This window comes from Fistularia commersonii, chromosome 2, assembly GCF_037954325.1.
Source record: "Fistularia commersonii isolate RoL2024-O1a breed Wild chromosome 2, RoL_Fcom_v1.0, whole genome shotgun sequence".
Lineage (NCBI taxonomy): Eukaryota > Metazoa > Chordata > Actinopteri > Syngnathiformes > Fistulariidae > Fistularia > Fistularia commersonii.
Genome location: NC_141285.1, coordinates 18,179,374 through 18,204,164, shown reverse-complemented (window position 1 = coordinate 18,204,164; position 24,791 = coordinate 18,179,374). Strand labels below are relative to the sequence as shown.

General features: G+C 39.6%; 1 protein-coding gene across 1 annotated transcript in view; it reads right to left on the bottom strand.

The window, feature by feature from the left end:
- The window catches only part of sorcs3b (sortilin related VPS10 domain containing receptor 3b), a 49,306-nt gene extending 39,017 nt beyond the window's left edge, over positions 1–10,289 (bottom strand). Inside the window, exon 1 of the mRNA XM_086162087.1 lies at positions 9,505–10,289. Within this exon, the coding sequence (XP_086018213.1) occupies positions 9,505–10,095 (591 nt within the window). The 5' untranslated portion in view covers positions 10,096–10,289. The remainder of the gene's footprint in view (positions 1–9,504) is intronic.
- Between the last annotated feature and the right edge of the window lie 14,502 nt (positions 10,290–24,791).

Sequence of the window (24,791 nt, the reverse complement as noted above, 5' to 3'; positions counted from 1 at the left end):
ACATCATTGCTGAAGAGGATAACACCCGCATAAGTGTATCAGAAATCACCATTGGACTGAAGAAAAATCCGACGGCAGTATTTTTGGGTGGCTCGCGGTATTTCAGGGCCTCCCTGTCCTGGCATTTGTAGAATTACCACCTTTGACTCCCCAGATATAAATATTGAAACAAGACCGACTACAGCACAATTTAATTTATTGTCACAAGGCTGATCTTTAATATGACGCCAATATTGCATTTGCCTAGGACAATAACAAGGATGAATAAATAAGCACTCAGTATTCATCCACTAAACAGAAAAGGGTTCACGGCATTATCTTAAGTTTCCATGGGTATAACAAGAAAAGCACTTCCGTTGGTGGTTTAATGTGAGTTGGAGGGAGGGATGGGGGGGGCGGGGGGGGCTAATACTTCATTACCAGAACTGACTTTTAATATTCAAACCGTTTCTGAATATTTAGTTTTTACATTTTGTTTTTATGACGCCCACGATAATTAACAAGGCAGCCAACCTTCATTTTCTAAGATTTTCAAACAACTAATTCTTTAAACTTAATCAAGTGCTGTGAGTGCCTATACACGTAATGAATTTGATTAGCAATTAATTGTTATCTTTTCTTTGCACTGTTATTTTCTCAATTAATTCTTTAACCCTTTGTTTGCTGCTAAAGGTTAACAATGACACTGAGACTTTTTTGGTTTGATTTTTCTTACTACGGTACAGGTAAAATGAAGAAACATTTAATCTAAACATTCACCAAATAAGTAAAGCATGCAAGCAACAAATGTCAGATAAGCAAGCCGAACAGTGACTACAAAGCAAAATAAAAAATAAAACTCACTGTAAGGGCGAGACAAACAGGAAGACAAACGAGCACAGATCTGTGACCTCAGTATGCAATCACTACTCAGGTTGACTTTTAAGACTTAAAGGTGAAGGGATCATTTTTCTCCCCAATCTTATGATTGGCCACATGAAATAAGATTTATTATTACTTGACTGAGTGGTTCTGGTTCTTTTCTGTCATTGTGTTGGAGATGAATAAACACACTAGAGCCAAAAGTAACAACTGTCCTTTTTACTTAAAAATGACCTGAGCAAACTAATATATTTTTGGATGACTAGTTATCTAATTGATAAATAATGATATCCAATAATAATTTACTCTGAGGATTGGAGAAAACTAAATCTGTTAAATTTGTCTTCCAGACTGCTAATTGTTGGCCCTAAATCAAGAAGACTTTGCCTCTTCTACACATACAATGTGATGCAAAGATGCAAGGAACTTACCTGCGTTGTTAGTGTTAATTCCTCAATATAATTTTGATTTTCTTTGTTTAGGTTAAACACCTTAAATAGTTTCTGTCAGGCAGCTACTGCCCTCATTTGCATTATGTTTTGAAAGTCTGACTGGTCCACTTTATCTACTGTGCCACTTTCGGCAGCATTCAATATGTAATATTCCCCTGCCTTCAGAAACCGAGGTTCTACTTGTGCTGGGTTCACACACAGGCGCGCGCGCGCACACACACACACACACACATACACACACACACACACACACATACATACACGCACACACACACATACACACACACACACACACACACACACACACACACACACACACACACACACAGAGTTGTGTTATGTGGGACCTCTCACTTCTGTGCGCCCACATAGCCTCGGTCAGATATGCCTCTCAAATCACATTTGCTGCAGTCTCATGTAACTTAAAGAAATGGAGGGTGACACCAAATTCTACAAATTCATCACCACTTTATATCAATCATTATTTCCTAGTGTCATTTATGCTACATTCTGATGTTATTTGTTTTATAGGTCAAATAATAGCTTAATTTAGATTAAGTGATGGTAACATAAGTGGAGTGTGGTTTGCCTTCTATAAAAATTGCGAGTGGCCAAAAAAAAGTATGTTGTTTTCTTGGCCCAGCAAGGTCGTAAAAACTAATATATCCCCCCTCCATATTTTATAAAATTTCAATGCCATAAGACTGATTCTTCACCAACACGAACACCTGCAAAATCTGTGTGATCCATAGCTGAACATGAAAGACGGGAGATTTCCTAGAAAATCATCAGAAGCACTACAAATTAGCTGCTCAAGGCATGTATGGCTTTTTAAAAAGTGATTATAAGAATAATTTAAAAAGATATGATTAACTATTCATCGTCTATAGTGTTTATCCTGCAGTCAGGGTGGTAGTGGAGCATATCTCAGCTGTCATTCGGGGAGAGGTGGGGTTCACCCAGGACCACCAGTGGTTCTCCAGTTGATCACTGGGCCACATGTAAAGACATAAGTCTCACTCTCACTTAATTTTGGATCTCCTATTAACCTGCTGCAGCCCTGTGTGCACCTGTTTTATTTTGCACGCACCCCGAGCACGGCACCAAACTATCACAAAGACAGGCCAACCACAGAGCGTTTAATTTTGACATTAAGTATGGACAAGCCACTTTTCATTTTAATTTCAGGGACCTAGTTGAGCCCCATTAGTCACAACTAGTTTCATGTCTTTTTAGCCGCAGAAGCAGATCATCTCCGTATCAAAAATTGGGATATTTTGGGGTAATTGGAAGCATCAGGAGTACAACTAAATATATAATTTGAAGAGATTAAAATTTCAATTTCTTAAGCAGGGAAAATTGAGCCGTTGAATGAACTGACTGAAGTAAATGAAAACTGGAAATATAGAGGCATGAGAATGTGACTTCCCTTGCTTCGATTTCAGCTTGCAGCAGTTCATATAACACAACAATATTTTAAATGGGAAGTAAGAGTATGTTAATGTGAGGTAATATATAGTCTTACACATCCCTATTAATGAAGATTCATATTCGCTCCAATAAAAATCGCTAACTCATGCAAATGATATGCAGTTTCTGTTATGGGCGGCCTCTGAAAATTAATCTACTTTCATGAATACTTTGTCATAATTTGTCATAATTTCTGAACATTTTTGGATCTATATTTATATGCTCATCCATTTAACATTTTTCTTAACTATAAATCTTTTTTTTTTTTTGGTGAAAACAACCGGTCATCTTAAAGGATTTGTTTGAGGAAAACCCATCAAGTGAGAATTCCATTTTCTAAATGTGTCACTGTGCGTTTTCCATCATTGCCACTGAACAGTCTGTGTGGCACTTTAGGTAGGGTCTTTTGTATTTCACCAGATAAGAAATATCTTTGCACCCTCACGTAATATGTTCACCACAGTGAAGTGGCAGCTCGAACCACTGTTTAAGACGGCTGCCGCCACAGCTAACCAAAGTCATCTTTAAACATAGTAACAGCTGTGCTGATTCATGCAATATGCAGTTTCCAAACCCGGTGAACCCAAACAGAGTTGCAAGACCAGGCTTTATATGTCCATTATTGGGAGGCGATTCTAAAACTGAACTAAACCAGAAATTACTTTACAGTTATTCAGGACATCCAGAAACCTAACTAATGAGCCAAAACTTCCTTGAATCAGAAAGCGGGTAATCCATTATGTCATGCAATAATTAGAGCCTGGTGTGGCTTACTGGAGGGACCAAAAATGAGAATCTAAAAAACAATATTGGATAAACCAGAGAAGATAAATATTTTGTTGAAGGTGATGAGCTCCAAAATACTACCTAAGATATGCAGTATGTCTTGGCACTGAACTATGAACTATGGTTTAAGGGAACATTTGTTTGATACACATCTCTGCATATTCATGGTATAATTTTGTTCACGGAATATTACAAATTATATTGCACAAGCAATACTTGTCAAACTCAAACACAATAAGGTGATCGTTTGGAACACCTAAGACCCAAAATATGCTAGAATGTTACCATTTACATTTACCAAATGATGGTAGAATCAGAAAATGATCTTAATGCCACCAAGAGAGGTATGCTGCCACTTTGAGACAACACATATGGAGACAACATAGATGCAACACAGAAATGTTATCAGCTACATAAAGTTTATGAACAGTAGATGATTAATTTATTTCACCCTGTCTAGCTTATTTAACCCTGTCAGAAATCTGTGTCAAACTCCATTTGGACCAAATCTGGTCAATAATAATACTTCACATATTCCTCATAATTTGGTAGGTCAGAGGCTAATGAACGATCACTGAATATCATTTCATGCAGGTACAATGTCATGCCTGAATGCTATGGGGTTATTGAATATGCTGTGACAGTGCATTTTTATTAGCATTTCATTTTTCCACCCCCTTGGTTCATATTATATCAAATGTGCCTTCTTTGCATGTTATTTTATCAAGTGGCATGGTATATGTTAAGTCTGGGTTTAAAATTGATTAAATCAATCATACCTGTGGATATATCTTTCCCACAAAATAACAGTTATAGTACACTTGTACCACACTGACGGTTGTTGAACTAATTAATCACATGCAAACTTAACATTTACAATCCTGCATCACCTTTGTCACTTTGATTAAAATGAAGACCGTGTGTATGAATGCGTTGCCATCCAAACAGATTGGATGGCAAGAAGAACTAAATCAATGTGGCTTAACATGAAACTGAAGACAACCTATATTTGCAACATAAATTGCACTTTTGTGCTATAGATGCTCTGAGGCGCTGTGTTGATTTGCACTATAGACTCAGAGCACAAATGATTCATGAAAAAAGTGTTCACATGCATGTACTTTGTGGTTAAAGACTGGGATTTCACTAAATTATTACTACAGAAAAAATGTAATATGTATCTTGTTCACCAGAACGGAAAACCAAAACCATTACAGAAAACTTTCTTGTGCAAATAACTGAAGCCTCCTTTTACAGATTTTTGATAAAGTGCATAAACTGTAGTAACCTACACCCTGCTGGTACCAGACTGCATCTGTTTGCATGAATTTGCACCTTGCAGCACATGCAGGATTGCTACAATTGTAAAAATCAAGGTGAGCGTACGGTGCACTGGTAGAAGCATGCGAAAATATGGATTTATGTACAGGTGTGAGGCACTGACACCCTGAGGATGGTAGTAGATGCATATATTTACGAAGCATGAACCTATTGCTTTGAAATCTATTTTGTATGATACGGTGAATATAAATGTTTGGGGTGATGATGTACCAAATGACTACTTGTATTATCAAAAGACACCATTTATAATGAAAACGCCTAATTCTGTAGCATCCGTTGGGGTGTAACCTGTCACGATAAATTTCAGCTCCAAATTTTATCAGTTGATTTTGCAATTCAATCTCAAGTATACAAGTATTTGATTTGATAACCAACCAAGCAAGGACTCTCAATTCAACTCAGTGTATTAGTTTCCAAGGTTTAGTCAGTTTACTTATCTATTTATCATCTAGAAAGCATTTGTAAAATCCGTTAAGATTCTGCCATCTGTATCTGGGTTCCTGGGCCCACAAACACTGACTACATCTTATAAATTAAAAAGCTGCATAATTTTTAAAATGTGCATCACTTTAGTATCACTGACATTCTCAACATGGGAGGAAAAGAAAGTTTGGATTTATTTATAGTCTTGTTCTTCCCTGTAGGTGTTGGTAGCTCCACTCCCATGATAAAAAAAATACAGGAAGTTCACAAGATTTTTTTGTAAATATTTAATTTTTGTGGCATTAAGGTAATAATTATTTTAAAAAGCATTCTCAGCTATTGCCTTTTTGAGAACCCCTGAGACTAGTTGTATAATGGAGCATTTAGCAAGTAAAAAGATACATTTCCCGACGGAGTTCAAACTGTTGAATGACAGAGCAAAGGATCGTATTTATACTCATCAGGGGGACAGGAAAATTGCTCCAATTGAAGGATTATTTATTTATGCTATCTAATAATTGTTGAATACACTGGCAAACAACTATGAAAAAGTAAACTACTCTGCAGGTACACTTCAGTGGGATCAAGACAGTTTCTCAACTTAACTGCGAATCATTAAGGGGCACCATATTGCCAGAAAGCTGACGTGCCCAACCCTAATGCAAGAACATTAAAATGCCATCTTCACATGAGCCATGAACCTACGTGGTAAATCTTAATCTACCTTGCTTTGACATTGATTCCCAAGAAAATGTTTTCCGGTACAAGCTGCTAAAATCAGTTTCTTCATTACGGTTGCTGCCCTCAGTCTGCTTACATGTATGTTTGTGCTTCCAAAACTCTCCGCACCAGCTGGTAGCGGTAGTCTGTGCATCGTTCGTACAGCTCAGGTGCTGATTCAGTCTGCCAAAAAGGCCACTGTGCAGAGCCAACAAATGCCATTGAGGGGAGCATGCTGCGAATGTTATAGCCGCCTACTGTTACCGACATCAAGTTAGCCAACTGTTGGCCAAGAGTCTTAGGATCCTAAGAGATAGGGCCGTGTCAGGATTTTGGCTGTTTTCATCTGCTATTCTGTGGCCTCCAAAACCCTGTGAATGTACATCAACCAAACTGACTGACCAAAGAGTCACTTTGTACACCTTATATCAAGCACAGTTAACTGAAAAGGTATTGCATAAAGTGCTGTGGAACAAAAAAACATTCTGGCAGATATACCATAGGGAAAAAGCATTACAAAACAAATAGCAGCACAAGGTCAGATATCCATCCATTTGACTGAGCGACGACTTTTTGAATCGCATTAAGGTTAGTGCTTCGCAAGTGAAAACATCTGGGAAATATGGAAAAAAAAACACACACACAATAGATCTATCTTTTTTTATACAAAAGAACACTTTTACAGCATAGGCTCTTTTCTGTGTTGGTGCACTTTTCATAATGTGGTAGCATCCCCCAAAACTCTGGTCAAATGCCTCTGCGAATTGGGAACCTATTCCATTTGATCCATTCGATTTTACGGATCAAGGAGTTTCTATGCAACCCCCTCTGATATGTTAAATTGAAAGACTGTCTATCTAATGAGCCGGTTTTAACACAGGTGTCCCCCAGTGCCGTGCCATTTCTTTCTTTTTTACTGTCAAGTTATACCAATGAGATTATACGCAACAATAACCCCCTCGTTCTGATTAAGTGTGCAAGCAATGTGGCCCAGGAGGCCCAGCCTGATTCCCAGTCTGTCACAGCAGAAAAGATGCTGCTACATAACTGACAGGCAGGTTTGACTCTGACCACCTCAGCAACAACGTAAACCGTAGAGATTTTAGTCCATGACCAAGAACAGGTGGCCTCATCAATGCCTGGCGCTTCACCGACCAAATCACAAATGCCAGGAAAATGGGAATGACCAGACCCTTTTTCTCAAGGTATGATGGGATTATTTATACTGACACTAAATTTTATTTTAACGGCAGGAGTTGAGCTTGCGTGAGCAGTCAGCTGTCTTTGAGAGGCCAAACACGCTTCGCAAAAGTGGCTGATTTGAAATCTCTAGCCGTTTAGCTGCCATTAATTCCCCAATCACCCAGCAGTCGACTGGCTTTCACGCGAAGAATTTTTTTTCCTCAGAGATCAGATGCAAGTGGGCTCTGCATCCCCTGAATGTGGGATGTGCCACGTGCTCTTTTTAAAAAGATTACATATCACAGCTTGAACACCCATATGACACAAAAGACTGAAATAGTGATTAACCAAACAACATCTGAAGCCAAGTAAATTTCGTGATTAGTTCAGTTTCTTTTTTAGTCTAAATTTATTGCATTTATCATTTGGTCCCATTCTAAATCAAGGGAGATTTACTGAACAAAAAAGGTGTACAGCCAATTAAAACCTCGCATTTAAAAGTGAATTCATAAAATGCATGGTTTTGTTTCATTCCCCTCGATCGAGTCCCATTAATGTTATCATGCTCTCTAGGACTGGAAAGCTATGACTCCAGGCTTTGATAATTGTCAAGAGAGCTGATTTGTGAATAGATTTGAGGTTTTATGCTTAGAATTATTATATTTTTTAATTTAATCTGAACTCCGAAGACCCCCGTCTCCCTTTGGCATTTTTCATCAGCATCATCTACATCTCACTCATTCTGTTCTCTGTGGGATTTTACATCTTGGATACATCATAAGCAAACACGTCCAGTGAAAATTAGATACGATGATCCCAGACCACGGCAATTAAGTAATTTTCTTCAAATGTCCATTTTAGATTCATTATCAGTCATTTACATCTGATATAGTCTGAGCTCTAACATCCAGTCATAAAATGACATCAATTTTCTCAGCAGTTTCACTTTGGATTTTGGGACCACAGAGATGATTCAGTCTGAATAAATCTCAAATGTTGCCAGGACACAGTGACAAGCCCATCAGTGACAATCCAGTGAACAGTGTCCTGCCGTACAAAAGGCCATCTTTAGAGACAATATCTAAAACAGCATATTTCAAGACATACACAACAGATCTGATTACATTAGGCTCATAATTCAAATAGAGGCGATTCACAACCCCCGACTAGCACAAAGGCTGAATTGCCTTTGCGGGAGAAAAAAATGACCAGAAAGAAACCCAAGAACAAGTGGATGTTAAAGGATATCACCATCTGCTTTGTGAGATAATGTATGTCTATTCATGCATTTCTGGGATACAAAAACCCAGATCTTATCATTGATTAATGTTGATGCTACACACCCCTGTGCTCAGCGCGATAATGCGATCTGAATTACCTTAAGTGAAAAGGCAGATGTGCTCCTTTTCTACAGAAAAAAAGGCAATTTTCATTTTTAAGATCTTCATGTCAGATAACTCAGCTGAGCTTGTAAACAGTTTGCGGCAAGTAGTTGCAAAGAAAGAGATTTAATCTCCTTCTGATTAGAACCATCACAAACGGGCAGGCGTCTTCTGAGAACCATTTGCAAAGCAAATGTACATCGCAACGCCATATTTATCCAGGCAATTCCAGAACTATCAAAACACAGGTAAGTCAAATGTCAATGACAAAAAAGGTATGCTACCATTTGCCAAAAGGTCAAACTATCTCATCAGCATCAAGGTAAAAGTGCCCCCCCCCCCAAACTTAAATGAGCCTCCCCACCTTCCGCTGACTTGATTATTTCATAAATTATTAATGTCGTGTGATTGCTGCTATTCGCCCAACTACGGCCCATCGTCGAATCTATTTTTCCTGAAGTGTTAAAGTTCAGCTGATTTACATTTAACGACGATACCTGTGTGTGTGTGTGTGTGTGTGTGTGTGTGTGTGTGTGTGTGTGTGTGAGGGGGGGGGGGAGGGACAGCCTTCCTATCTTGTCAGGCGTCCTCGAACGCAGCTGTAAAATGTACACGCAGCCGTAAACTTTCCATGGGGGTCATAGTAATTTCAATCAAATGTAATTGCAGAAGCGGCGTTTTTCACGTCGTGACTTTTAGAGGTCGGAGTCACTCTCTCAGGGGGAAAAAAAAGACCGCAAGCACCGAGTCGGGTGTGCGTAAAAGTGTGTCAGATCCATCCAAACAGAACAAGCCAAATGCGGATTTCGCGCTTAAAAGAATCTGAGCATCATAGTTTGTTTTTTTTTCATTGGAATTGTTTTCGCACACAAAAAAGAAGAACTCACACTGCTATTGTGTCCGGACCAGTGCACCATCGCTTGGTTGTGCGCGGAGTCTCCCGACAGTGCGAAAGTCGATGTGTCCAGGTGCGGCTCGGTGCTTTGCTTCGGGTGAGAGCTTCGGCTTTCCTCCCCGGCGCGCCGGTTCTCGACTCTGTAGCTGGAAACCCCTTGGACCGTGTGCGTAAAGGTGTCCCTCGGATGGGTTTCTCCACTCACGCTCTTATCCGCGCTTCGCTTCGCCATGCGTTTCTGTTCACGGGATGCGTTTGCGGTGGATCGTCCCCGGCTGTTCCCGCACACGTTACTGTACTTAGGAGTCGGAGACTTTGTTTCCGCGTCGTCTCCAAAAGCAGCCTCACCGCGAAGGAGTTCATTCTCCTCCCGCGTCGCAGGGGTTGGAAACAGGTCGGAAAGTTTTGTATCGTTGTCCACCTCGACTCCCGCGGATCCCCGCGTCACGTGTGGCTCAAGCAGCCGCGGCACCGGACGGGCAAATCCGTGCGCCGTTAAGGAAAAGCCGATTTCCGCATGAGCCAAAAACTTGAGCAGGAAAGAGAAGAGCAACAAAAAACTCCTAAATGTCCACACTTCCATTGTGCTCTGACAAAGTGAAAGAGGAGGGGGGAAGAGAGAAAGAAGACAGTGTGGCAGAGACAGTGAACTTCTGAAATATTAAAAAAAAGGCTTTAAGCGTATGCGTGTGTGTGGGGAAAGAGAGAGAATCCACGCAGCAAACCCGCTCACGTCCAGGAATTTGTCAAAGTGAGCGGTTGGGGAGGCGCTGCGCATCAGGCGAATGCGCCGACGGAGGGGGATGACTGCGGGAAGCGCTGAAGCGCAATGTTCACGCCAATGTTTGCGCGGAAGAAAAAAAAAAAAGCATCTTTGAAATACTGATATTTTTTTCAATGACTCCTCGACTTCATTTTCCATCGGCAGCATCAGAGTCTTTACCCCCTTATTAATTTACTAACATCTAGAGGCTGTTTATGTAAATCCATTAAAGTTATCCGACACAGCACCTGATGCGGTTGGCAACCAAACGAATAAAAAAAAACCAAACAACAAAATTAGAACACAGGACCTGTTTATGTCTTGGCAACATTTCTGCCTTTGAATCGAGGGGGGGGGGGGGGGGGGGATTAATATACTTGCATCAATCAACATTAATTTCACCTGATACCTTTGTGCATGTGCGTGCGTGGCTGCATTTCAAACGGGTGTCCCGATAAAGATCCAGAGTCAGATATAGGCTCAGATGTGGAAAGCTTCAGAATTTAACGCGCACATTTCTGACGACACCGTTAGACGTTTCTTAATTAGACCACCAATCCGAAGTGCCTGAGGCCCTCTACCCCGGAAACAAGGCTGCTTTGAAGACTCACTATGATGTGTCTGTCATCTTCATCACTTATGCCACCGTTTTCCAGCAACTGCGTTTTTAATCTTTGCATATACACACTTCATGTTATTCAGTCTTTTGTGAGTGTGTGTGTAATACTGGGCATGGTTCGCATCAATAGGCCATTCAAAAAAAGAAAAAGATATTGCTTTCAATTAGTGCATCTAAATGAATCATGACAGACAAAACCGGTCTTGTGCTGACTTAGCTGCCTGTCAGTCACAAATACTGCAGCTCAGAAGAATAGGAGGCTGATTTTTATTTCGACAATGTGATTGTGATGATAGAGATACCACTAAACCAACAAGTTACACCAGCTGTCGGATCGGCGTCCAAGGAGATTCCGTGTGGAGATTTAAAAGTCAATTTAAATAACGATGTGTGCTTTAAAAAACCAAACAAAAAAAATCACAGGAGACATGAGGATCTAGGCCCATTTTTGAATGTGATTGGGGTTTTATACATACTGAGACACTGAAGCTGCTCAAACTAGCACATTGTGAGCCGAATAGAACAGATGAGACAAACGGCTACAGTTAGACAAATTTAGACTCACGGTCTCTCTTCACTTGATTTTTAATGCGATTGAAACTGTTCAAATCTGGTTATTAAATTTCACAATACACATTCAAGCTTGCTACATGTAAAGTGTAATGTGGCCAAACAAACATGCATCCATTCAACTGTAAATTGGAAGAACTGACATTGAAAAAAAATTCGATTTTTTTCCCTTGTAAGCCTAGAGAAGCGAGCACAAAATAATCCCGTGTATGGAACCGACACAAGTTCACTGTTGAGAGCAGCGTCTCCCGACATTGCACACGTGCAGAGACCGTACAGTTAAAAAAAAAAAGGGCTGCCCATCCTCCTCTGAGGGCTCATATCTCGGTCATCATTTTATTGGCAGCGCCGCACAAACAAACTGAGATTCATACAAGGAAAGACTCGAGGTAGCAGGTGCGACTGTTGCACCTCCGCTACATGCCAGACAGTTCGCTCACTCCTCAGGCTGTCCTCAGTACAACACCTTTGCAATGAGGGGGTAATTGGACTGATCACACTCTGTTTAGCTATTATCCTACTGAAATGAAGAAGGTTGCTCCCGATCACACCGACAGTCTGGGCGAGAAGGAGGAGCCTCCTCCATCAGTGTCACATCTTTTAATCTGCACTAACCTTGGGACAGGAGAGCGGTGTGAGGATTTGGGGTCTGTGTGTGTGTATTTTTAAGAAAGATGTGTGGAACAATATCTACGGCTAGGGGGGCTTTTCAGTGAAGTTGTGATGTGCCTTTGTGTGGACGTCTTTCCCACATCTCGGGTGCGCTTACGCTATGACAAGCAAAATTGAAAATATTCCTGTGTGGAGAGTATCATTCTGCACAAATCTGAATCGCTGTAAAAGAATGAGAGGATAAGACCAAAAGCTGTGTATATCTGTGTGGCTCATTCAATTTTATGTGCTCTCCTCTCCGGAGTAGATCATTAGCAAGATTATCAAATGTAATCATCTCATTCTGGTGGCAAATAACTCAGTCAGTTCTCACAAACGACCTTCCCCGCTCCCCGGCATTCTACTGAAGACAGGGAGCAAACTCTAAAGCTTTCAGGACAAAATCCCATTTGTGCATCCACTGTCTGCATCACCAGCTTGTTAGTTCCAACACTTCAGTGATCCCGGTGGAGCGGACGCGCAGGCAGTAGCGGGAACCATAATGGCCATCACCCAGACAGCTCACACTCGCATGCAGCAGATGAACAGCAAGGTGCACTCCCCACTCGCCTATACCCAAGCCATTAACAAGAGAAACTTTCTTTTATTGCAAATGGCAAAACACTTATTTTGTACCTCCTTCATGGTCTAGATGAGAGAAAACGCATTTTAAAATCACAGTGGGAAGAGTATGGGGGAGTTGGCCCAACACTGAAACTACGACACCTCGGTAAAGCGGTGTGTATTGTTATAATCTCTTTGATGTCTTTATTCTCGAGAATTCCCCCATACACGATGAACCTGGAGATGGGGCTGTCAAGATATCAATACAATTTGCTTGATCTCCCATTGCTACAGCTCATCTTTTGCACAATTGTAATGGGGAATTTTGTGGAATATTCTCAGGTCAATTGTAGTTGTCTTCCTCCATTCACACTCTCTAAACAGTTAACTCCTTCGGACGTTGCTTCAAAGATTTCACCGGTTTATTACAACTTGGAACCGTTTTTCATAGGTTGGCCACAGCATCTATACGTACTCGCTAAAGTAATTACCAAGATCCAGGGGTGCAGCTCATCACTATGATGAAGTGGGCTGCGACAAAATCTTGAAGCAGTCAGATGACCAGGGAGGGTGTAAGCCAACAGTTAGGCAAGCCAAGAATTTAACTACATAAATCGAAATTATTTTCAGACGGTGAGACAAAGTTAAAAAACAAAAAAAAAAAATTGGTGAATGAATTCCTCATTGTTGCACCGCAAAATTTTTTATCCCCAACTGAAGAGCATGTTTGAATGAAAGTCATTTCCAGAGTAGTATTTAACTTTACACACTTCAAATTTAGATGCACTTGCACAGGCATGGAAATGTTTGCTCTCAGTATTTGTATGCTTCAACCTTCTCCACAGGAGGAGGGGGTGTCACGACTCTCCAGCATGCTGCTTTTGTGGGTCAGGGGCTGGGAACCCCTGCACTAGTTTGCTGCGGAACATAATTTGCAACAACTTGAAACTTTCAATAAGAAGTTCGATGAATGTACAACTTATACTTGAGAAAATGATGTAAAACAAGAGCCAAAATATTGAGTGTAAACTTATTTCACTTCATCCCTTGATCTCTTTAATTGTGATTCAAAGTTTGTTTGTTAAAAGCAAAGCGGCACATGACAATCAGGTTATACCGCATTATGTTCAGACACTAACAGGGCCAGTTATGATGAGAGAAAGTGTTAGACAAAACCAGACCGATGGGAAAGCAGTCTTTCCCTCACCACAGAGATTTTACCAGACTTGGAATGCCAACCCCCATCCTCTGATGTCTAAGTCCTGTGCTTTGTACATGCTCCATCCACCGATTAGGACAAGTACAGCACAGGACTACATAACTAAGCCTCTTCCACAAATCTTGTGAAGATCCGTTCATCCAGTGGACTTAGTCAGGTTATTCCCATTATTAGAGAGTTAACAAAGTTGAGAATGCATAGACAATTCATGCTACATTGATATCTAATGCATGGCCCTCCACCTGTTGCAACAGAAGCCACATTCTCGACAGTTGTGTTTTTCTACATCCAAAAAACATTTTGGTAGTGCAGGACACACTGCTAAAAGGGCACTTTAAAATATGAATATCAACTTTCTGTGTAAATTAATATGTAGAGTGTATCGTTTACGAATGATGTGTACTGAGCAAAGGATTTTTTCTCTGGCCCCTTTTCCTTCTTTTTTTTTTTTTTAATATATTAGAGTCCCAGTAAACGGCCAGGAGGGTGGAGAGAGGTTGCACTCGATGAGAGGGTCAAAAAAGGATTTTCCCAACAAAGGGTACTTTGGCAGAAGGAATGAAAGTTGAGGTAAAGAAACTAAAAGTGCATTCTTTCTCTGCCATACTGAGCAGATTCTTACACAGTGATCCACACCTTGCCTTACACTTCGCTCTTCTATCAGCATTCATGATATTCAAAGCACAGACATGGTTTCGAAAGTAGTCTGTATGTTTTGTTAATAATGTATTAAAAATTCTTTTGTGTAATAGAACTACATTGCTCATATTAATATAATTATTTTCGAGATTTCATCTTGTGACTTTCATCACTAGTTAACTCAACATTGTGGGTGATTTCCAAAACTGAATGTTACATGTGTGCCATAAAAAGAAAAAAAAAAAGATAACTGTGGTTGGCATTGTCACCTCTCCCTCATGGTTGAGGTGTTGTTTTTTATATTATAACAAAATTCCCAGCTATTCAGCGATTTCATGTTCTCCCTGTTTGCATTTTTTCCTCCCACGGTACTAAAGTATGGCATTGATTGATTGCCCAGTTCATGCACTATATGCACCTATCTTATGAGGTTAAGGAGTACATGGCACCTTTGCTTTGGAAAGATCTGAAAAATGAGGTAGCCCATGTTTTATGTTACCTATGACAGAAGTAAAAGCATACAGGGCGACAAATAATTCTTAATATACTTTTTCCTCCCGGAGTCAGTTATGCTGACAGATACAACCAAAATTATGAAGCCGCTGTGATAATTTGTAATGAATGATATTTTCTTGCCACTGGAAACAAAAACAACATTTATCAAAGAGAAATTCGCTGACCCACTTTGAAAACAACGGATGAGATTGAAAGGGGAAAAACCAGCAGTTTTATGCAGATGGGCAGTTTGACTTGTATAGATGAACATTCCATCTCTTTTGAGCCTTATCCAATTTGTTAGCATAATGCCACTAAGTTTGGCTGGAGTAACAATTTTTTTTCCTCAAGGGAGACATCCAGTGAATGGAGCTCAGATTTAATGTCTCCTATTGTCAGGAAGACAAAGGAGAAGAGAATCAGTTCAATTCTGTGAAGTCATACTTATGTATAATGTGACCATCCAGAGACAGTGAAGCCACACTTATGCATAATTGCATTACAGTATATTGAAGAGTGGAATTAAGAGAAAATTGGCGGGGAGAAACGAAGTCACTATGCTAATTTGATGCCAGCACTTAAAGTATAAAGATAAGTTTTCACAAGGATTAGGGCAGCACTGTGCATTTTTCCTGAATTTTCACAGAAATAATTGAATATAAATCTAATTTAATGATAAACAACCAATGTATCGGTTTCTAACTTTAACTTGCTGGTCACTGAGATGTCATTAAACAGTATGGATATGATCTCTATTCTAATTTTTACAGCTTCTGTTGAGAATCTCACATATATATTTATTCCCTGCATTTTCTTAAATATGTATTAAAATGAGCTAATACTATGAAGGCTGGATGAAAGCCAACAATGGATAGTTTAGACAAGTAATAAAAACGTGATCATCCAAATCTCTTCTCTCCTTGTTTGCTTTAGTATGATGTTAGGCTGATTTATAACAGAATAACATGACAAATTAAAAGGCAGCGGTACGTGTTCAGAATGATAACAGTTTAAGAGGTCCATCCCTCTCCACCTCCTTTCCCCAACACCATAAACAAGTAATGGTTGTATCAGTTTACTGTCCTACAATATTTCATGCTGACAAGTAAGAAGCCAGGGGAAAGACACGTCTTCCCCATTATGGATTTTCCCCCACATCAGCGCGTGCGCTCCCTCGGACACTCACTGGCTTTCCTCGCAGACAGAAAAGGCCGTCAATACAGCTTTAGAGGCTCCTGCAGATTTCAAAAGATGGACTTTAGAACTTGGCTGAAGGTGATATGCACAGTTCTTCCTTACCATTTGGTGACAAATACTTGCCCCCATCTCACCATCACCTACACACACACACTTATCCTTTCTTGTCGCTTCCCTCCTTGGCCTGCTCTCCCTTTCAAGTCCATTTCCACCCCCATCCCTCCCTTACTCTGTCTCCACTTGCACTCTCTCTCTTCTTTCCCATCTTGCCCCTTTTGAAGTTGGAGACAGCTCAAAATCCAGCATGGTTCTTTTTGGACATCCAAGGGGAAAGAGGGGCTCAAGTTCAATTACAGCTGTTAATCAAAAAATCTACATGCCACAGAGTGGCGTGATGTGAGTAATGATTTTTGTTTCAGTCTGTCAAAACCAGGGTGTGTTATACACACAGACCTATATGAAGATGTATTACAGCACTGCGCATACACACATACACACTTGGGTGAGATTAGAAAAATGAGAACATATGCAAGAACGGACGGATGAAACTGATACTCCAACACAAACATGCATACCCAGGCTACTATATCTTCCTTGACTCAGTGCAACTCATCCACCACAGAAATTTAATATAATTCTGCAAAACTCTGAATTATGGTGTCGCAAAGTTATTGAACAGAAGTTTTTCAGAAGTTTTGAATCTAACCTAAGAATACATTTTAATGCATTAACACCCTGCAAGTCCCAATTGTTTTCTTTTTTCCCCTCTTTGTCTCACGATAATCACCAGTCTCAGTATCCATTACCCTCTACCGCTGGGCCTTTTCACATCAACTGCAATGGTGGGGGGACATTTACTGTGTTAAAGAAGTTACTGGGAAAGGCCCTGGAAAAAATGGTGCTAAACAAATAACAGTAACTAAAATACTTACAATTAATTGACTCTTTTTATAGGAAAAGACCTTGATAATCTTACACAGAGTAGTTAAGCACAGCTTCAAAGGGATTCAGATACCGGAAAATGTAAGCAACAACAATTACTGCTGAAACATTCGGTTTTAATTAAGCAAAATATAAAATTTGAAGCCAGACTTGCTTGATTCATATTTAAAAAGGGAATGATTTTTAATTACCTCTCATTCACAGCCCATGCGTCAAAATGCCTGATTATAAATGCCTGACCATCTTTTTTCAAGCCAGGAGCATTAGATGCAGAGCAGTGATTGGCCACTAAATCCAGGATCTAATACGATATCTGTTTCTATGACCACTACTTTTACTTGATGTGTGTCTGATACCTCAACTTTATCAATGAAAAAACGTGACCACACAATCCTAATAACAGAACACAAATACAGCCGCTTCAGGCTTTGGGGAAAAAAAAAAAGCCTCTGGTGACTTTATTATTTACCACTTAATAAAGTTGAGTCATGTGTAACCTCCACCTTCCATGACCCTTAAAACAAAAGCCACAGCACAGATAAGTTCCATAGAAACTGGCAAGCCCGTGATTCAATGACTTAAGCCTCGATCCTGTAACTGTAACTCCAATCGTTCTACGAGCAATTGTTTCGTTTCTTTCCAGCAACAAGGAGGAGCTCGTGAATATAACTCAGAAATGGGAGACCTTTTCATTCTGATTTGGACAGAAATATAAACCGATCACAAGTGACACTCGCTGTATGGAAAAATAGGGACATGTGTTCCAGGAAAACATTCTAGTCCCAAGTGTTACTCAATCTTGGGTCAAAATAGAGAGTGGCCTATCCTAGTGTGATTGTTTTGTTGTGATCATGTTTAAATGTGATGTATAGTTTTAAAGGGAATCTTTTTCTTCTCCACGATTTAAATAAGCAGTGCGAAATACAACTTTAAATTTTATTTCTTCTGTTTATTTTTTAGAATTCACAACCTTTAACATATAAAAGACTACTATCATGATTGTCTCGCAGTCTGGCTGCTTTGGTCAAAATATCCATTAAATAAAGGGGTTTTGCCAGCTTTACTAATTTTTTGCCCTCAGAGAGTTAAACTTCAAAAGCATACAGCCAAGAATTGTATTGGGTTCACATATATGTATAAATATATATATTTCTTATTTAATTTATTTTTTCCAGAACTAAACTTTGTTTAAGGAAAAAAGATTTATCCAGGTTCGACACCACCAAATGATTGAAACATTGTGTCTGACAAGTGTTACACAGGCAGGCAGCAAAATCCAAGGTCTTTTAGACAACATACGTTGACAATAAATGTTCAATAATTATGATAAAGACACCAGCTTATAGGTTTGTTGTGGTGATATCTGTCTTTTCAACGCTCTGTCTTTTTTATATCAGGTGAAGAATGGGATGCAGTCTGTGCAAAGTAATCATTACCAATGCAAATAACCTATACATGAACAATACATGTACTGATGCAACAATAAATCAAAAATCAGGATAATGACAAAACATGACTCAAAATAGGGCCATTTACATGTTATTTTCTGCTACCGCCTCTAAATGTCTTTAAGAACAAAGGGCATAAAAAGGAATAATCACACCCATGTAGAATTAAAATGACAGGAAAAATAGCTGAAATTTTGTGAACAGTTATAATGGCAATTGTATTATTTGTAAAAAAGAAACAAAAAAAAAAAAAAACAGGAAAACTGACAGAAATAAGCAATTGTTCTTGAAGTCTCCAAGGCCACCAAAATGAGAGCTTCATACGAATGAAGTATTTCATCTCCCTCACATTTACACCTTCTTCTCCTTTTGGCTAAACTCTTCAGGGGTCGCCAGTACAAATCAGCCTTCTCCATCTAACCCTATTCTCTGTATCCTCCTGTCTCACACCAACTACCTTCATATCCTCTCTCACTACGTCCATAAATATTCTCTTTGGTCTTCCTCCAGACCTCCCGCCTGGCAGCTCCAATTCCAGCATCCGTCTACCAATATATTCACAATCCCTCTTCTGTATGTGACCGAACAATCTTAGCCTGGCTTCTCTCACTTCCTCTCCAAAACGTTTAACCTGGACTCATTCCTGATCGCTCACATCTACACCGAACAGTACCCAAATACACCCAAAATTTGGGGTAATGAGCCCCTGTGAGGTTTTTAACTTACTCATAAGTTACATGAAATCTGGAAAGGCCTTACGGTTCAATCCAGACTTATTATTCTTCATGTTCTCCAGTTTCCTCCAACGGTCCAAAACATATGGTAGGTTAAACGAAGACAGCAAATTGTCCAGTGGTTTGAATGAGAGAGTGAATGGTTATGCGTCTCCATAACTGTCCCCGTTATTGACTCTTGCCAAATGTCAACTTGATTGGCTTCAGCCCAACTAGGAACTTTGTTTGTAATGTAAGTCATACAGTTAATGAACAGATAAACAAACCAGACAGGTAATGCAAGGCACTTTTGAGGGGGGGTCTAAAAGCATGCAACAATGACATCAGCAGCCCAAACATATATTTATGTGCCAAAGCAAGAGGACCACTGTGCTATGCGGCTATATATTGTTCCAGTGATGATCTGATGACATTCTGTGGGTAATTCAAGCAGCTAGAAAGAGGAGTGGCTATCTCTCGACACAGAGGTGGATCTTTTCCAGCAGGATGGTAGAGTAAGGTCAGTAGTCTCAACAGCTCCAGATAAATCAAATTGGAAACAATTTTTTTTTCATCCTTTGCACTTCATTGTCACACATTTCAAAGCATTAATATTCTCCCGCAAGCCACTATTCTACTTGCCGTACCTTCATCAATATGCCCCCAAGTGTGGTCCCACCACCTTTCATAATCATGCAGGACAGTAGACTGATGGCGGTGCATCGCAAGCCATGAGACATACTTAATAGTCACACTTGAGAGTTTCTTACTTTTCACTTAGCATACCAAGCTGCTACATTTATGGGCTTTGCTATAAACGTAATTGTAAAAGTGTACAGATACAGAGAGTAAGAAGGATGTAAGCTATTAAAGATTTGTCAGTTCTCCCGGCAATACTCGGAGTGAAACTGCTCAGGATCCGGAAAAGGCAGAAACGAGCAGACAGCTAATTATAACACCATGGTCAATTTAGGCACAAATATAGAGGCAAATAAAATGAAAGCGGGATGAGAAAATCTGGGAGGACGACATAAGACGAAGAGATAGAGGCAGGGATGGACTTGTAGACAATAACACCGGCAGTATATAACAAGCAAAAATTTGTCTCCTATTCATCTTCCAAAAAGAATTATTTCATCTATCAAACTGCTGCAGTGAAACTTCCGAGACAACGGTAAATTACACACAGCTGCAAAGCTCAACTCCGGCTCAACATGTCACGAGTCAGGATACTTAATGTTGCATCAGATTTATCATCCCTGTTCCGATAAACTGACCATATATTGGTAATTTAATAGTGGTTCTGATGTCTCAGCAGCTAAAACTTACAGCTTAATTGTCTGTTGGACACAGATAAATTGTGAAATGTAATTTTCTCACTTTGACAGTCTATGGGCTGAAATGTCCTTATTAAAGTTGAGTTGTTTACACATGGACAACTCTTTGTTTATGGTACAATGTAAAATGACTGAGCCTAGATGGCATACGTTTAGGTGTTGTCAAAATGAAAACTGAAAAGGCTGTTCTGTTGCCTCAGAGATGACCAATATCTGAATTGGTTTCAAAAATCTTTCATCACCGTCCCACTGGTGTTAAAGAAGTATATGCGGTTTCCTTCAGCTTTCTGCAGTAGGATATTTATTCATATTCTTAAATGTAGGCACCATGGAAAGGCTCCAAATTATACAAATCTCAGTAGCAACACTATTATCCAAAACAGTGATCTTTACACATCTCACAATTTTCAGCTCACTTTTCTGTGTCATTTAAAATCCATTTAGTGTCCTAAATTACACAACTCTCAAAGTTCTGATGCCTGAAAAAAGACTTAAGAGGTTTTTGTAAGAAACCAAAAATACCCCATTAAGTCTGCTGGGGCTCCTCTCACACTTCCTGACACCACACTGAAAGCAAAAGGTGATTGTTTTGCTTGTGAATGTGCCCCGATTCCAGAACAGCTTGATCATTAAGTATGCTGACTCAGTTACTGCAGATAAATCTTACCATGAAAGTCACAGTTATTGCTAAGTCCAAGCGTATAGAGTTTTTTTTTTTTTTTTTAGTTGCTGACACACCTTGTTTAGTGTTTGGAATTACGGAAAGTCAAAATTGCAGCAATTGACTGGAGACAATGGTGATGCTACGTTCGTGCTGCAACAATAATGCCCATAACTGGCTCTACCATTAAGTAAACAATGGCAACTTTTAAAACAACAAAATAACCTGTGCTTTTTTCGTTTCATGTAGGAAGCGCAACTTTAAATCCATCTGTTGAGTCATAAAATATATCTTCTCTCTGTCTTTGACCTATGAGATTGGCGATGTTTTTAATTCCCGTGTCCTGGAAAACACCTTGCATGTCTGGCTTGAAAACTGCTTTATGAAAGATTCCGTGATGCTTTCCTGTGCACGGGGTCACGGGGACTTAAACCAATTTCTTGGGCAACAGACAGGGTATACCCTGGACCTCAGCCAATCACACGGCCAAATATAATGACATACGACCATACACTCTTATTCACATCAATGGAAAAAAATATTCTTCACTATTTTGGTCTGTAGACGGAGCATGGAGAAATCCCAGTACCAATGTGCCAACTGAGAGGTAGACTATATTCATATAATCAGGATGACGATGGTAATTCTTATTGGCAGGAATTGTATTAGTAGTGGTGGTGTGGTCGATGTAGTATGAAATTACACTTTCAGGAAAATTGTCAACCCCATCAGTATACACAAAAAAGGAAAGTGTTAGCTTTTATAGAACAAAACAATAACTGAACAAAAGAGCCAAATGGTGTCCCATATTTGCTTTGTACCCTAAAAGTTTTGTTTTCATGAGGGATATTTGATGTTGTGTCTTTTTGGGCCTCCTTCAAGTGTTTGCAGATAACATAAAATATTCAACAGGCACGTTATCAAACCCATTTCTAGCACCAAACTATAAGCAGGATTTATTTAGCTGGTGTCAGTGTAATTATATTGAGGTAATCGGTCTTTTTGACAGTCAAATTCCAATTTCAACAGACCACAGTGTCTGGATGGTTTTGTTCTGGTGTTACCTTTTGGTACATTAAGATTGTCTTGTGTTCCTTGTACAGCATATAAAGTTTGACTGGCTTTCTGCATTTGTTGGTGCACATTTGTAAGAAATCAATCGAAGACAGTTTTGGAAGCAAATTATTTGCCTTAAGAATTTGCCTGAGGACTTCATTAGAGACCAGTTTGTTGCCAATGGCTTGAACATGCTCATGTGGAATTTAAAAGTGCTCTCAAAAAGCAAAAGATTGAAAAAAAGGAAAGGAGAAGAAAAAAAAACTCATGAATAAATGAAGGATCACATTTAATTTGATGTTTTAGCAAAGTGCCAACATTGCCATTGCAAGTCACTGGAGCAAGAAGGGCTTTTTAGTTCAGAGCTTTACAAGCTGCGGGTACAAACATGGAGAAAATACTTATGGGCATTCATAATTTCCAGAGTTTATACTGCCTCCTGTTGGGCCAGAGGCTGACTCTTATCGGGGATGACACGACTTTTACTCTGAATCCCCCAGCTGCTTACTATTGTTAACACTAATGCTTTGGATCCCTTTACTCGAAGTTGAGAGGAATACTTACCAGTTTCACACTGAAGATACTAGTGTGTTCATTAAACAATCAATCGTCATCAAAGTAGACTTGGACCAGGTGATGTGATGGAAATGAACAATGCGAGGGGGCATTGCAAGGCTGCTCTGCTTCACACAGTGTCTACCCTTGCTGGTAAGATAGAGGCTTAAAGCTTTCCTTTTGAGACTAAATTAAAAGATCTCCCCCCTGTGCCCAGGATCCTCTGAGCTGCTCTCCATCTCGGCTGGATAGCTTTCACAACAATGAGATGGAAATGTGACACAGTTAGGTGGGACTTCTGCCTGGGCATGTACAGAGGAGTGGAGGTATGTGACATATTTCCAAGCTGCTCCCAGAACAGCCGCAAAGGACTGCTATGACAGCTTTCCACTGAGAGCACAGAAATCCATCTTCTCTCCACGATACTTCTATTCTAGTTCAGTCAATATCATTTTTACCCCCACCCCCCGCCTTTTCCTTTTTTTTTTTGCCATGCTGTCATTCAGGCAGCCCAGACAGGGTATTCGGGAGCTTGAAACACTAGTGGAAAGCAATTCTATTATAAATAATTCTTGGCAGGTGCAATCACTTAGCTCGGTGAAACCTTCCTACAATATAAGGAAGAAGAACTCCTGGATTCTCACATAGCGTACAGAGAGGAGGTAAAAAGACATTCTTTTGATGTTGAATCATGTGAACTCCTTTTTATGACACTTGAGTGCATTATCAAAGTCGAAGGTAAAGCCTTTGGTTTTGGGGACAGGAGGAGTAAAACAAAATGTTTTTTTTGCTTCCTTTTACAATGTAATACGGCCTTTACCCACATTTTATATTTAAGGTGCCTAAAAAGTACATGTTTGTATTTTGTGTGAACTGAGAAATGTGCAGTTTGATTTTGAAATGTGTAATTTAAATGGTATAATCTTAAAACATGCACCTGTTTTTTTTCTGGCTTTGCTGCGTAAAACCAGTAAGAAACAAGAAGGAGAAGAGCTTTTTTTTTTTTTTTTTTTTTTTGAAGAGCAGCTTATGTAAAAACCTGTGCTGCCAGCCACAAACCTTAGTAAATATATTTCCCAAAAGAAAAGCCCCAAACACAATGCAAGTGGATTTTCTAAATATTGGCCTTTGGTCATTCTGGATACAGTGCAAATTTCAAATTTCTTTTGATAATCTCTCTGAAACAGGTGACTTTTGTGTTCTGCTGATAGCATTTTGCCATGGACTGTCAACTTGGAGTGTAATGATGCTTCATCCAAGCAGTGCATTTACATGTGCACAGATAAGTGACTTAAAAAGTCAAGAATGAAGTAGTTAGGCGAGATGATTTGCAGCTTGTGTGGGGAGAAATTAGTTTTTAATCACCTTAACAAACCGCAAAAGCAAGAATTAGGATGCAACTCTGCATGTGCAAACCAAAATGTCCAGGATAAAACAAGGATTTGTGAATGACATTGAGGAATTAATCACATGCATTATTTGTGTTCTTAGACATCTGAAACGCTTGAAGCATATTTTTCACCATAACTGAGTATTTGAAACGTAAACTTACCCGTGAGCGTGTGTTAAAGGTAAATTTTGCAAAGCAGTCGACAATGCCATTGAGAGATAAAGAACAACGGTTCAACTGGAAATGTATTCATGCTAATTGTAAATATGGTTTTAGCTTGACCTTGCAGTCTGGTGAGCATAAGGCAATACCAAGGTAGCTGATGATCAGTATTGTGTCTAGCAGGCCCAGAACAAACCACTCCTTAAGTCTCTCTCTCTCTAAGCTACTAATTCTTCAATCACCCATTTTCAACCAGTAGCCTACGGTGCACGGCCTTCCCAGCTCCTCTTAAATTCTG